At 50.3% G+C, this 13,967-nt stretch overlaps 4 protein-coding genes across 4 annotated transcripts; 2 read left to right on the top strand and 2 right to left on the bottom strand.

The window, feature by feature from the left end:
• Positions 1-359: 359 nt before the first annotated feature.
• Positions 360-904, top strand: HO133_003971 (uncharacterized protein; the record flags this gene model as incomplete). Its single annotated transcript, XM_037294891.1, has 2 exons — positions 360-744; positions 804-904. The coding sequence occupies 2 exons, from the start codon at positions 360-362 to the stop codon at positions 902-904; spliced, it is 486 nt and encodes a 161-aa protein (XP_037148938.1).
• A 1,849-nt stretch (positions 905-2,753) lies between these two features.
• HO133_003970 (uncharacterized protein) lies at positions 2,754-3,315 on the top strand (the record flags this gene model as incomplete). The annotated part of the gene is made up of 2 exons (XM_037294890.1): positions 2,754-2,973; positions 3,167-3,315. The coding sequence occupies 2 exons, from the start codon at positions 2,754-2,756 to the stop codon at positions 3,313-3,315; spliced, it is 369 nt and encodes a 122-aa protein (XP_037148937.1).
• A 375-nt stretch (positions 3,316-3,690) lies between these two features.
• HO133_003969 (uncharacterized protein) lies at positions 3,691-6,046 on the bottom strand (the record flags this gene model as incomplete). Its single annotated transcript, XM_037294889.1, has 4 exons — positions 3,691-3,755; positions 3,828-3,850; positions 3,916-5,560; positions 5,617-6,046. 4 exons carry the CDS (start codon positions 6,044-6,046, stop codon positions 3,691-3,693), a joined length of 2,163 nt encoding a protein of 720 aa, XP_037148936.1.
• A 2,781-nt stretch (positions 6,047-8,827) lies between these two features.
• HO133_003968 (uncharacterized protein) lies at positions 8,828-10,114 on the bottom strand (the record flags this gene model as incomplete). Its single annotated transcript, XM_037294888.1, has 1 exon — positions 8,828-10,114. One exon carries the CDS (start codon positions 10,112-10,114, stop codon positions 8,828-8,830), a length of 1,287 nt encoding a protein of 428 aa, XP_037148935.1.
• Between the last annotated feature and the right edge of the window lie 3,853 nt (positions 10,115-13,967).

Below are 13,967 nucleotides of genomic sequence, written 5' to 3'. Positions count from 1 at the left end.
TCAGCCACAGCCGTCCGGTTGAGAATCTTGTTAAGCGAAGATTGGCCGGCAATTCAGCCACAGGGATTACTCGTAGATACGGGGGAAACTCCGGAAATGCCACCTACTCACCAGAAGTGTCCGCCCGGCATGACGGTCCCATGCATCTGGGCCCAATGCGGCCATCACTTGCCTTGTTTTTTGATGTAGCAGACCATCGTCAGCCAAGTAAATCGCTCGGAGCGCGTGATCAGGCTACCGCAATGCCAGTATTAAAGTGGCCCGATAGTCCCACTCTTCGTGCTCCTCATCTCACTCTTTTCACACCCTAAATCAGATACGATCAAAAGAGAGGTGTTTCGAACCGCATCGATATCAATATGACCTACAAACAGCACACCATGTTCTTACTCTTCTGTCTCGTCGGATTGGGTCTCGCCCTACCCTTTCCTCCTTCCTCTCAAGCAAATCTCACCACCTCGACTTCAGCTTCCCTATCCTCCTCTTCCTATATTCAGACAGCCAGCACTGCGGCACCATCAGTCAGCCTAGCTCCGAGTCATCTATCAGCAGCTACCAAGTCAGTCGCTACCAATCATACCATACCCTCACAACCAGCATTTCCCACACTAGGTCCGCCTCAATGGAGCGCTGGAGACATTAGTACTATTGTGTTTGGTTGCATCGCTTCGATCCTCGGAGTCCTCGCTTTGTATCTGACGCTTTGGCTTGGCCGACGGGGCCCTGGATATTTGACAAGATATGGTATGTATTCTATGCTGGGCTTGAACTCCAGTGCTTCGCTGATTGTCTTCTCGTCACAGACGTTGAAACCGGCATTGGCGTAGCACCCGATGATAGCGACCTGCCACTCGAAGACCTCGCGCGGGACACCGGCACCGACAGCGAAGTCGCCGCAACATAAAGACATCAAAGGGTCCCGGAGACATTTATGGACGAGCGGGAAAGAAGAGGATAGTGGCATCTTTTGAGTATCAAAAATAGATGCAGAAATCCTTCGTCGAAGGAAGAAGACACACCCAAACCGGGAAAATGAAGGTGATAGTGAATATGTAGCCCAATTAGCTTCCAGCACCACCATCGTTCGTGATATACGTCATAATGCGCTGCATAAAAATGCCAGCCAAACTTCTTCCGGAAGTAAGAATTAAACCCTTCCTCAGATTCGAAAGTAACTCGTAATCTTTGATCGAATCGCAGACTCTGCATTCAGATTTGCATTTGGACATCAACAAGGTGTCCGATCACGGTCACTCATGTGCGCGGAAAAGACTGTGACACGGTATCTGACCACGCTTCAAAAGCGCGATCAAATTGATGTTGCAAGATACATTGCGAAAGAAAACCGTGGGTGTTTTGCAGAGCGGACAACCCGGGCGCGCAAAGTGCTATGACGCAGCTATGAGCACTGCCATTGAGACGGCCAGTCAGAGCCTCACCGCTTCCTTAAGCTGATCATGGCTTACGACGTGCCATGGTTACTATCAGGATCATGATGAGAGAACTGAGACAATTCAGACAATTGCATGTGTTGGTTGCAGGAGGAAGAAATAAACGTGGTCCCACCACTAAGATCGCTCCTAAGCGAGCATCCGAGGGGTGGGGCCAGCATTAGTCTTAAGTCACCTCAACGTGCATTAGCGTACCGGCAGCAGAGGGTGGGGCGGCAGAGTAGGTACGCAGTGATCTGGATCCTTGGCGGTACCTAGGTACTAGGACGTCCGCTGGAAACCGTCTGTTGATGACACTTGCGAGGATTCGAAGCTTTGGATGCGCCGTCCAAGTCCAACATATGCAGAGCCAAAACCCAGAGCATTGCGGGCAATCGTACCCTCGTCTGCTTGTGGTATGCGTCATGAGTATGGTAGCATCAGCAATCGTTAGCTGCCACCTCGTGGGGTGCGCAAGACGGCTTCCGCCCGGAGACGATCCGTTACCCACATTCTCATCTTTACCTAGATCCTTTCCGTGATGGCGCTGGACCAGGATACCCCCTGGCTCAGAGCTTTTGGGTACATTGAAAGCTTGAGGGTTTGTTCTGCCAAGTCGCGCGCACACCCGCTCCTCAAGGTGGAAGGATGTTTGGGTCTAGCCCTAGCAAAGGAACTGGCACCCGGGTTCCGTAACTAAAAGACTGGTTGGACGCGCCGTATCATCCTGCGGGTCAAAGCGCGCCACGGAGAAAAAGCGCACTAGCGCCCCCCAGCCTCCAATACAGGCCGTCAAGCGAAATTAAGAGTCCTCGAAGAGGCTTAGTCTATAGACGTTGAGGCAAGAAATCGACATCGACTAATGCATGCCCCCTGCACGACATGCTTCTCTTGAGACCCACCAGGCTGATCTTGCTGACGACCAATCAGCACCCCGTTTTTGGAATATGCGAACCTGAGCCCGTGGCACCGTACTCAAATGCCTTTTATTCAGATGTGAGGGTCGCGCTGGATGACCGTCCAGTCGTAAATCCAGTTGCCCCTCGATCATGGCTGCAGCAGCTCCTTCTCGTCTGCTCTGCCACGCTTATATAGTTGTTCCCAGTCCCCTTCTTTCTCCGACATCTGAAAATCCATCTCGCCCAGCTTGACCTGCCTTTTGGTCTGCCATCCATTCTCTTCCGCAACCACAGAAGCTTCTCTCTTCGCCAAGCTCTGCATATCTTCGTCCAAGCACACTTCTTGAAGGACCACCCACCCCTCGCAAATCTTGCTGCAAGCACTGTCCCACAAGAGACGACGATGTTGCACGTCATCAACAGAATGCTGCCCGACAACACGACCCAGACCCCAGAGCCACCGCCCACATCCAACGCTTCTTCATCAACCATTACCTCCCTCAACTTCCAGCAAGGCTCGCAATGGGGCCCCAGCGGTATCGGCACGGTAGTTTTCGGCTGTGTTGCTTCGGTTCTCGGAATCCTTGCACTATGGATGATGTTCTGGCTTTGGCAGAGGGAACCTGCTCATGCCGTAAGACCTGGTATGCTCTTTGCTCTTTGCCCTTTGCTCTTTGCCCTTTGCCCTTTGCCCTTTGCCCTTTGCCCTTTGCCCTTTGCCCTTTGCCCTTTGCCCTTTGCCCTTTGCCCTTTGCCCTTTGCCCTTTGCCCTTTGCCCTTTGCCCTTTGCCCTTTGCCCCTTGCTTCAGACGCTTGGCTAACAAGCGTGATCGGTAGATGAGAACATGGATTCACAACATCGGCACGCAGACGCAGCGGCCTCGGATGACGACGTGGCCCTTGGATATCTGCCTCATGATGGAGATGCGGACCCTGACGCGACGGAAGGGCATCGGAGGGATGCGGGGGTTGACACGGAAGCATGAGGATGACGAGGGTGGCGGAGACCTTTGAACACGGGTCAAGATGAAGGAGGTTGTGAAAAGGTCAGGATGCGTGACACGTCGGGTTTGAATATTCTAGTATTGGGACCTGCCCTCAGACCATGCGGTCCTGTCATTTTAGAACATGAATGATAGAAGCGGAAGATGCAGTGCTCATACAATAGGGCTAGAAGCAAGCAAGACATGAAAGACTTTTGTCGCTCTGTAAGAACTAAGTAAAGTGAGAAGGTCCACCAGGGACGGGAACTTATTATATAACAGTATTGAGGAGATGTCGTAGGAAATAGCGCCAGATGTCAGTGGCCTAGCTGCTTCGTTCGGCCTCGCTCAGCGATGGCGGTCATGTGGTCTCTGGGATCAACGGCGCCTCAGGTTCCTCTTCCTGACCAGGACATATGAACGGGAATTATTGAAGGGCCCACCTGTAACGTAGAAGGAGTTAGTATTCATGCGTGGCAATGCGACCCCACAGCCTTGACGGGTGCACTGATTACCTCTCACCACATGCATTCGCTTCCTGGTCGGCCGCATCAACGGCGCCTTTTCTCACTCCGAGTATGCCCCTCTTCACGCATAAAATACTGTATGTGATCGAGGTTAATATCCATGTCGGCCTCAGTGTCAATGTCGTAATGATCCTTGAGCTTGGTGCGTGAAGGCTGCTTTGTCGGTGTGGCAAGTAGTGAAGATGAGTCATTGCGACGAGGGAAGCTGATGGCTGGGGTCAATGGCGATGCCGGGCAATTGAAACCTGAAGACGTGGGTTGGGTCGCAGCGATAGTGCGTGTCCTGCCCGCACTGGTATTCTGTTGGTGTCCAGATTGGCCCACGAGCGGCTTGGGGGATGAATAAGCATGCCAGTTCCCATCAGCCGTCAGGCTGCTTGAGACCGCCGTTTGGCCATCGCACGCATCCGAATGAGCAGAGGTTGAGCCATCACAGGGCACATGAGAAGGCAATTGTGGTGGCGCCCAGGCATTGCTGCTACATGAAGGAAGTCCAAGCTCCATGTCGCGCTGGGCCCGATCTGTCATCATCAATTCTCGCGACGAGTTATTCCGATATGCTGTAGGGTTGGCGTTTACCGCGCCTGGACTGAAATGGCTGGTTGCGATCGAACCCCATGCGGGATTCTGGGCTTGGAATGCGGTGTTCATCATCCCACCATTGTAGACTGAGCTTTGGTTCGGAGTAACGTGCATCTGTGCTAAGGTAGCTTGAGGCTGAATGATCGGCAGGTTATGATGGATGCTCAGATCCTGATTGGAGAAGCCCGCAACAGGCATGGAATCAAGCTGGGTGTTTTGTATCCAGTCGTAGGTACTCTCGTTGAAAGCGGCTAATGCGAGATTGTTGGCCGTCTCTTCGCGTTTCTCTAATCTGAGTTGTAGACTCTTGGCCGTGGCGGGACTCCAGCGAAAGCCTGAACCAATGTATTGGGAATGTACTGCCAGTATGTTTCGCCATGACTCTTGGACCCCGGGTTGGAGCAGTAGACCCCGGATGACCTTATCGGAGTCCCACTCGCGGATATGTTGGTGTTTCTTATAGTGAGCACTGTCAATATGGTTCAATTGATCCGTATGTGAGTGGAAGCAAGTGATGCAGAATCCACACGAGAAATATTTCTTGTCCAGTGTGTCCCGCCATCCCTCGGCTAAAGCGGAGCCATCTGCAACGTCGTGAGTCTTGAGGTGGCTGATGAGATGAGACTTCCTGGTGTAACTTCGGGTTACCAAGGTCTGGTTTGAGCAGCACGGTAGTATCTTGTGCGAGTCGTAGTGTCTTTCGTCTGGGTTCAAAACCCCGCATAGCACACACTCTGGACCGTGTGCTGTATATCTCTCACGCCCCTGTGGCATGCATGGGTATCTCGTCTCATGCTCTTTCATATGTCTCTTCCATCCATCGCAGGTAGTAACACCCCGAGGATTTTCGCAGACAAAGCACCAATGGGTATGTGCGCCAGCGAAAGGCAGTGAGGCAGTGGTCTCGTCGATCGAAGGCTCTCGAGAGAGATCAAGGAAAGTTCCTCTACTCCACGAACTGCGTTGTGTACTAGGACTGGTGCAACTGTCGTAAGGAGACACGGAGGGGCCGAAAGAGCTGGATGAGGATCTGGAAGTATTTGACGATCCTCGCCATGTATTGCGCGTCGATGTTAGGGCGGCTCTCTGGACAGCGAGGTAGCTGCTATCATAGTAATTGTGAAGCGCATGGAAACTTCCTACGCCATGGCATTAGAGGATTGGCTTTATTTCTGACAGTGGGATGAATACTGACCGCTGCAGCGAACAGTATCGAGCCATACTGAAATGAGGTTATCGGTATAATCCTCCAACGCGGAAATTGCTTTTAGTTGCTGGGGCGAGAGGCAAGCAGGCTGGAACCAATTGTCGCCGCCCGGTTTGAAGGAACGAAACCCTGTGAGCCAGGCAAAGATGGTTTGGTTGTCATAGTCTTGAAGGGTTGAAAGAGCAGCTTGCTGAGCAGGCGAAGGGAAATCCGACGAGTTTTGTTCATTGCCAACTTCATCCCCACATGTGGTCGCCGATGCAGGTCGCTGCTTGATCGTGTCCTGGTGCTCTCGGCGAGATTGCAGAGAATGTTGATAAGGGTGAGCGGGGCTGGCTAACGAGCTGCCTAATGAGGCATCGTGTTCTTGGAAGGATCGTGGGGGCGAAATTGGGGTGACGGAAGCATAATTCTCCATGTCCGATACTCAATGATCACTAGTTCGAACGAGTGACAGACTTTGTGAAGCACCTCCAGGATGTAACGCAGTGCTAGAGGAGAGTAAAAGAGACATAGTGATGAATATATGTTCGCAGTATTGATGACGGTCATGTCAGCATGGTCTTTCTCGGAGGAAAATTGGCTTTCTTCGATCATCATCTTTTGGCTGCCACTAGGATTGTTTGGCAGGATGAAAATTACAGTCATTAGTGAGTTTCATATTGTGAAGCATACGACAGATTTCGCGCTTCCAGATCATAGGGTTTCTTGATGTTACTCGCATGAGTGACACACTATTGCAAGAAGCACACAATCCCGGTTCAAGAACGAAGAACCCAAAGCGGTCTCCAGCTGGAAGTTTATGTTGTGTACATGATTTCTCAGGGTTGATTTGTTGGGAGGTTGTCGCAATAATGGTGGTGAGTGGTGAGCCCTGCTCTTGTCCCTGGTCTACCGGAAGCTTGGCGGCCAATCCCTGTTGGCGGCGGCCACCTCGGGTATCTACATGAATAGATGGGGCGAACCTTCGCACGGGCTGCCCTGTCAAAGTTTGTTGGAACTACTTGCGGGTTGGGGGATACCACACAGCCGTGTCACGTACCTCGACATGTCGCCCACCCCCTAGCGAACATACAGATCTTTTCCTCTACCAGTACTTCACCGCTTGTTTCAATCCCTGTCTAGTTATAAATGGAGGCGGCCAATTCAATCTTCTAACTTTTGTTCCGTTTCTTGATTTCGACTCTATCTTCCGTGACTGTAAACTACCATCAGTATCGTTTCTGTCACATGCGGTCTTGGAGATTAATGCCAGCCCACCACAGTGCAATTTTTTGGGGAAGTTGCGCCAAGAAAGATTCACAAAGAAAACCTATCTTCATGTCGCTCATTTAAGGGAAGAGCTAGAGCCGCTGCCACGTGTCGTGCAAGGTTCAAAACGATGGCTGCCGAGCAGCGGGAAATTCAAATTCACTCGTTCGGATCTGGCAGGCAATATCTAGCTATCCTTGCACGCCCTAAGAGGACGAGGGATGAAGGATTGCGATCCCCGCGAAAATCATGGAGTTCTGTTGGACAAGGGCCCCTCGCAATCTAACGGTCAGCACTAAAACGGCTTGGAACGCAGGACTTGGTATCCAAATTGGCCCCTCTCGCTCCATTGAGAAAGTCGAGAAAAATAGAAAAAATTCAAGCAGACCGCCTGATTTTGCGTCATTCCCGCTTAGAAGTAAATGCAGAGCAGCACATCCTGGAATTTCTCCGCTTGGGCCAGTAACACGTATGCGCCGTTGAGTAAACATACAAAATGACCACCCTCTGGCTAGACTTTTTCTATACTTGAATAGCCATATTGGACTGTTAGGATGAAAATAAGGCAGATCTAGGCACGAAATGTTGAGACTTTTACCTTTGGAACAAGTTGGGTAACATTTTTCCATCCTTGCTTGACTTGCCGGAATGAAAAATCTCTTCACATTCACAGGGTACAGATTCTTCCCACGTTGGTTGAACAGTCTGCGCAGAGTGTAGGGATGGACTTGGTGCTGAACCGGGGGTGGTTTCGGGAACGCTATCAGCCGACATGGTAGGTAGCTGTACGTATTATTGGTCTTCTAGAAGCCTTTCTGATTGGGTGGGCTGCACCATCCCTGTTCGCAGCGCCCAGTTTATGATGCACCACACCGCAACACCAGTTCACCAACACTTTTGCGGACATGGTTGGGCGTTGCCTTTAATTGGACTCCAACTTCTCTGACCTTATCCGGAACCTTGACTCGATTGTTTGGAAGGATTTTATAAACGTCGATACCTTAGTGGTCCGTAGCGGCGCCTCACTTTCCTCCACCACACCATCCTCGGGAATAATGGGGTGGTCCACTTTCACCACTCATGAGGACCCAGAGTGGCGGTAGGATTCTCTCTTGCGACGAAACAGCCCACTGTTTTTGGTAGCTGCCGACTGACAGCGAAATAGCACGCTTGCTTGTAGTTGCCACCTGTTTGCTGTTGCAATTCCAACTCAGTTGTGAAAATTTCGATGCGGAACCCGAGATGCATACTCACTACTCAGCCGAGGGTCATTTGTTGTTAGAGCCGCAACCCTCGGCTGGTCGATTATCATTCAATGGCGAGACGGCCTGCTGTCAAGGATCTCGCCAGAGGGCACAGAGTGCTGGACGTTGACGATGAAAAATGCTAAACTTACGGACTTGAATGCTTGTTAGTCAGTGGGGAAGGCGCTGCCGAGCGTTGTTATACTGTCAAGAACACCAAGGTCTGCGCGGATGCCTGGGCATACCCATCGTGGTAAGTGAGGGAAACAGACGATGTAGAAGACTACGGAGGCAGGATATAGGTGAAATGGTGGTATGCTGACTGGGCTGGCGGTACCCATGATTGTGTGAAGAAAATAGAAAATAAATTGTTAATGACCTCACTCAGCCCTACACTACTCGTATCTACCGGGGTATGGAATCTTCAAAATCCGGTAAATCCGGGGGTGGGGATACCGGGGGATACTCCCCGGAAAACTTCAATCCCAACCCACCCTGAACCGAAAATCTGGCGAGTTCCCCCACCCCGTTACGCGGCGTAGGCCCAAAGATTGCGGGCAGACTTTATTGTACTACTATATAACCTTATCACTATGCAACGTCGCACTCGTTCCAATTGGGTCACTGTTGAAGACCGTCAGTATATCGTTACAGTAATTCGAACGGTCGTGTCGGACATTGCTCACCGCCATCCAAGGCTATTTCTAGACATCATGATGCATAGATCTATTCGCTCGCATTCCACCCGGTGCGCCCTCATCATCGTGAATCCGTCCGTGTACATGTTCGAGATCGAAGCCTTGCGATGCCGTCCCATCTTCAACAGATCTTTTTCGATATGCTCTCTTCCTCGTCTTATCTGTCGAAGAGCTCTCGCGAGCAACGGCCTCGGCGGGCGAGGATGCAGAGTCCCTCGGGCGTTTGAGGGTAGAACCAGTAGGTCCAAGTGCAGTATGGAGTTGAGGATTTGCAGACCAGTCAGACATCTCGTTACTCTTGTGATGGAACAATTTCTGGTCGCTGAAGGCAGGACTAGGGTTGATGTTGTAGCCATTCCAAGGGCCGTAGATTGACGGGTCGGCTGGGTAGAAAGTGTTGTCGTTGAACGGTGTCGTCGGCTGCGTACTGTCCTTATCATCGGTATCCGAAGGTATTGGCTTCCATGCTGGACTGTGATCGAGCGCAGGGACAGTGTTGAAATTCGACGTATGGGCTCCATAGGAACTTTGGTACCCCAAATTAGGTGCACTTGTAGGGATCTCAGAGGCTTGGTATTGTGGTGACGACCAGGGTGGGTACTGCACTGGTGTTTCACCTGATGCGACTGCGTGACCTTCAAATGGAGCCGAAAAGCCTTGACTGGTATGCTGATATGGTACTAGTAGGGTGTTCATGGTGGTAGCGGAAGCCATGGCATCATGTTGGGCGGGACACCAGTCGTACTCGGCACTGTCATATGCCGCCTTGGCCAGAGATTGTGGGGTCTCTTTGCCCGTGACACCCATTTCGAGTCTGTACTGTAAGTACTCACACCCAAGCTTATTCCATTTGGTTTCTGAGGGGCGAAAGGGATCAAATGACTCCAGAAGACGTTGCCAAGCTTCTTGAATCTCGGGCTGGAGAAGAAGGCCTTGTATCACCATGGTGAAATCCCAGTCATTGATGCTTTGTCCGTTCTCGAAGTGTTTGGCGCCGATATGTTTGAGACGATCCTGAAGAGACGAGAATAGGTGGATACAAAAGCCACACGACCACGCATTCTTAGAGGATTCGCATCGCCATTTTCCCGCCACGCAAATTCCATCCGTTGTACCGTGAACATCCTTTAGATGCCATACCATCTCATACCTTCTCTTGAATGAAGGACGGTCCTCTGCGATGACACATGGTGCAATGTTGTGTACCAGGTGATGGCTGTCGTCTTGATTGAGAGCACCACACAAAACGCACCTCCAACCGCCTTCTGTGATTTCGAAAAGTCCTTTAAGCATGCATACATACTTCGTCTCGTGTTCCTTCTCATGTTTTTTCCAGCCGTCGCTGTGTTGAAAGGAGTGATTGTCACAGACAGTGCACCAGTATGTGTGGTCTGTTTCCGTTGGCTTGACCAGTGCAAGTGTGCTATGTGTAGCCGCTCTTGAAAATGTCTGGCCTGGATCCAGGTGATTCTGGGCAGCTGCCAAGGCACTGTGTGGAATTTTGCTTAGGTGCGGAGATATCGCTTTGACCGGTTTGACAAGCGACCGGTGGCTAGACGTATGGTCAGATCTGGGCGACGGGCGTCGGGTCTGGCGTGACGAGGCGGCAGCTGCAAACCTAGAGGCCGGAAGACCAAGGCTTGGTGGAGATGCTTGGTTTGCTATCAATGCTGTCAGTCGCGTAACATTCTTGGGACACTTGTGAAGCAAATAAGTACATGACTCGAGCCACTGTAAGAGGCATTCACGCGAGCAATCTCTCAGAGTCGAAATTGCATGTATGACATGGATCGGAAGACTGCCGGGGCCGTCCCGGTGTCTCAAGCCTGGCTCAGTTGATTGAGAAAGCCTATGCCATGCAATGATATCGCTGTTGTGATGGTCTTTCAATGTTGCGAGAGCTTTTTCTTGTTCTGGAGTGGGGTCGCGAGAAGAAGTATTCCTTATCAATGAATCCTTCGGGAAAACGAAGGTGGGTGGAGAATTGACCAAAGAGGAAGAAGATGTGTTCTGGACCGTTGCTGTGCTTAGTGGCTGCAGATGGGCGTCGGACCTCATAAACTCCGAGGCTGGAGTACCCATCCTTTTTTTCCAGACATTGAAGGATGAAAGCGAAAGAATAGCACCAGATGTTATATAAATTCGAAAAGAGTGGGCAACGAATGAAATGAAAAATTCCGAAAGGAAATTGAAAAGACTAACTACTCGTCTCATGTCTCAGACGTTTTCCTCTCTCCGTCATACCGTTGAACAGCCATTAGCAACCCTGGCTGCCAGATCCACCGCTAACTTATCATAGCTTTACCTCGCTAACTTAACTTTGGTCCGGTCGCGGGCGCTCCCAAAGTTTCCGTGGTCGGAGAAGGCGGTGCCCTAGAACTCCAGAACAAAGAATGCTTGGGCGCAAGTATTACTTCAATTTGATGAGATGGCTCGGGAACCTCGTCTGTCTTCATGGCCCTGAACCTACAGCTTTCGCAGCTTGACCTCTCCCTTTTTTTTCAGATGCATCGCGTCTTTGGGCAGCAGCAGAATGGGTCGATGATGCAACATATTAGTACCTGCAGCAGATCCTCGCGTTAGATCTGACTGTGGGGGTTCATACCTGCTGGTCTTCCAGGCGGGTCAGGAAATGCCAGCGACTCGGGAGCGCTTTCCTGCAGAATAGCCAAGCAGAGTGGGCCATGTTCTCTGCAATGATCCGCTGCCTCAAAGAACCGAAAGACAAATGCTTGCATTAGCGCATGTTACTCTGCTTCTTATTCGCATGATGCCTAAAGCTAAGGTAGTAGCCGGAATCTAATGCCGCTGGACCATAGAATCCTTGGCGTTATGAGAGAAAGAGCGACGGCCTATTAGCATCGGACCGTATTTGAGCCAGATAAAAGGGCGGATTTTTTGCGCGAGCGATGAGAGGAGGAAGAAGCGAGGCGGTAAACGACCTATCTACCGAAACCCATTGGTAGAAATTCCACGAGGGGTAGCGAGTTGCGGTCAAGATTTGTAGGCGTTATTCTGGGCTGCCAAGGCTGTCACCAGTCAACCACATTAATTATTGTACATTTCAACCCTCAAACATCGTACAGACCCTGCTTTTACATTCGAGACCATCTCCATGCACCTCTAAGAGTTGTATTTAGCTGACAACGCTGTTTAGAAAAGATAACCGACCTGCAAAGTCTCCGGTTTCGTTTCGATTTTCAGGGTTACCGTCCGAGGATTAGTTCCCCCCCAAAATATTTAGAAAGGTGTGGAGGGGTTTTCTGGGGTACGCTCCCTCCTCGCGACATGAAGAAACGACTAGAGACGCGCTGATTAACACCCCAGATCCCGGGCCAGCGATTCGCCCAGCAACTCCATTTCACTTTCTGACCGGTTTTCAACGCTCCAGTCTCCCTTGGACTCCAAATTCCGCTTGTGTGACTATCTTGTACTAGGATGTAAACGCAAGCTCGGAGAACATTTCCTGCTGGAAGGAGGTTTAGGGAGCCAGAGAAGGGTACTATACGATGTTGCATAACCAGTCCACGTACCCACGGCCAACGTCGTCACCGCCAAAGCGACGGCCAACGACACACGAAAAAAACTCTGTTCGTCCAAAGGGTCACTGAACGTAAATGCGTTCTCTGCTCTTTCCGTTCTTCTCCTTTTTGTTTTGAAAGCATCCAGCTTGAACCCTCAATCTTCAAAGTACAATTTTCTCCACCGTGGGAAAACCCTTTCTTTTCAACGCCTCCATCTCTCCAATCGCTGATACTTAGTACCCATGATGAACATCCAAGTCGTCATTTTTATGATACTGGTTGTCGTAAGTTACGCCTCACGCCACCCACCGGGCTAATTACCGAATCAGACCCCAAAACTATGAATCCTTACTGAATAATACCTCTAATTACTGAATCATACCCCTACACCAAAGTTTAAGGCATGATTTAGTAATTTACCATTACTTGGAATATGATTTGATAATTTACTATTTATGGTAAAATCGCAAAGAAGAGAAGAGGATCCGCGGTCTAGGTTATTCGATTATAGAACTAAAAGGATTTCTTCAATCGCATTTAATGCGTAATCTATCAGCTTAGATACGTTAGACGAAAGTCGAGTGAGCTAAATTTAGTCTCTTAATCTATCTATATCTAGCCTACGAGTATAGCTCTCACATATACTTCTAATTTCATCTTCAATAGTCTATATAGATATAGACATCTAAATTTTACTCTTAATGGATAATATAGATATAGATATCTAGTTATATCTATAAGTAGACTATTTAAATAGGCTATTTAAGTAGGCTATTCAAGTAGACTATTCAAGTAGATTATCATGATAAGTTTAATAAATTATCGAATCATACCCCAAGCAATGGCAACTTACCGAATCATATCCCTAAGGGTATGATTCAGTAATTAGGGGTATGGTTCGGTAAGGATTTATAGTTTTAGGGTATGAATTAGTAATTAGCCCGCCACCCACCCGCTCGCCATGTCCTCGAATCCGACCCCGAAAGCATTCGCGGGAACCACTCAGCCACTGGCTCTCAACACGTCGCCGCCGTTCATCAAGACACTCACTCGACCCTTCTTACCCGCACGAAGCGTTCACGAACCAACAAAATAACTCTCTCGCCCGAACCAGCACCACCTCCCTCCAGCAAACCCGACAACAGCACCAAGACCACCACCACTCTTCCCATCCAGCACCCATCTCCGACCATACCCTCCTGGATCCCAACTCTCGAGAACACCATCACCTCAATCTTTCGCACCTTCATTCTCCTCACACTGTTTCAACGTCAACATTACATCGAAGATCCACGGCCTGGGCTTGATACAACGCTCATCGCTTCACAGCCCTCCATGTCGGACGGCGTCCCTTGAGACATCATGACCAGCCTGCCGATCGTGGCTGGCCGGCGCAGAAGAATTGCAAACATGCGTTCCGTATGGGGTAAGCGATCACCTTGCGGAGATAGTTTTGAAGACCGATGGGCGCCTAGAAGTAGAAGATCGACGGCCCTCTGAGTCTAGAGTTTCCACTCTGGACAACCAGCCTGTTGCCCTTCTTGCTCCATGTTGTCCCGTTCCTCCAGTTTCGGATCCTCGGCCGCGTGGTTGGCAAGCGGAAGATAACCGTTGACGTCGTC

Source organism: Letharia lupina (assembly GCF_014066315.1).
Source record: "Letharia lupina isolate WasteWater1 chromosome Unknown contig_19, whole genome shotgun sequence".
Lineage (NCBI taxonomy): Eukaryota > Fungi > Ascomycota > Lecanoromycetes > Lecanorales > Parmeliaceae > Letharia > Letharia lupina.
This window is presented reverse-complemented; position numbering and strand designations above follow the sequence as displayed.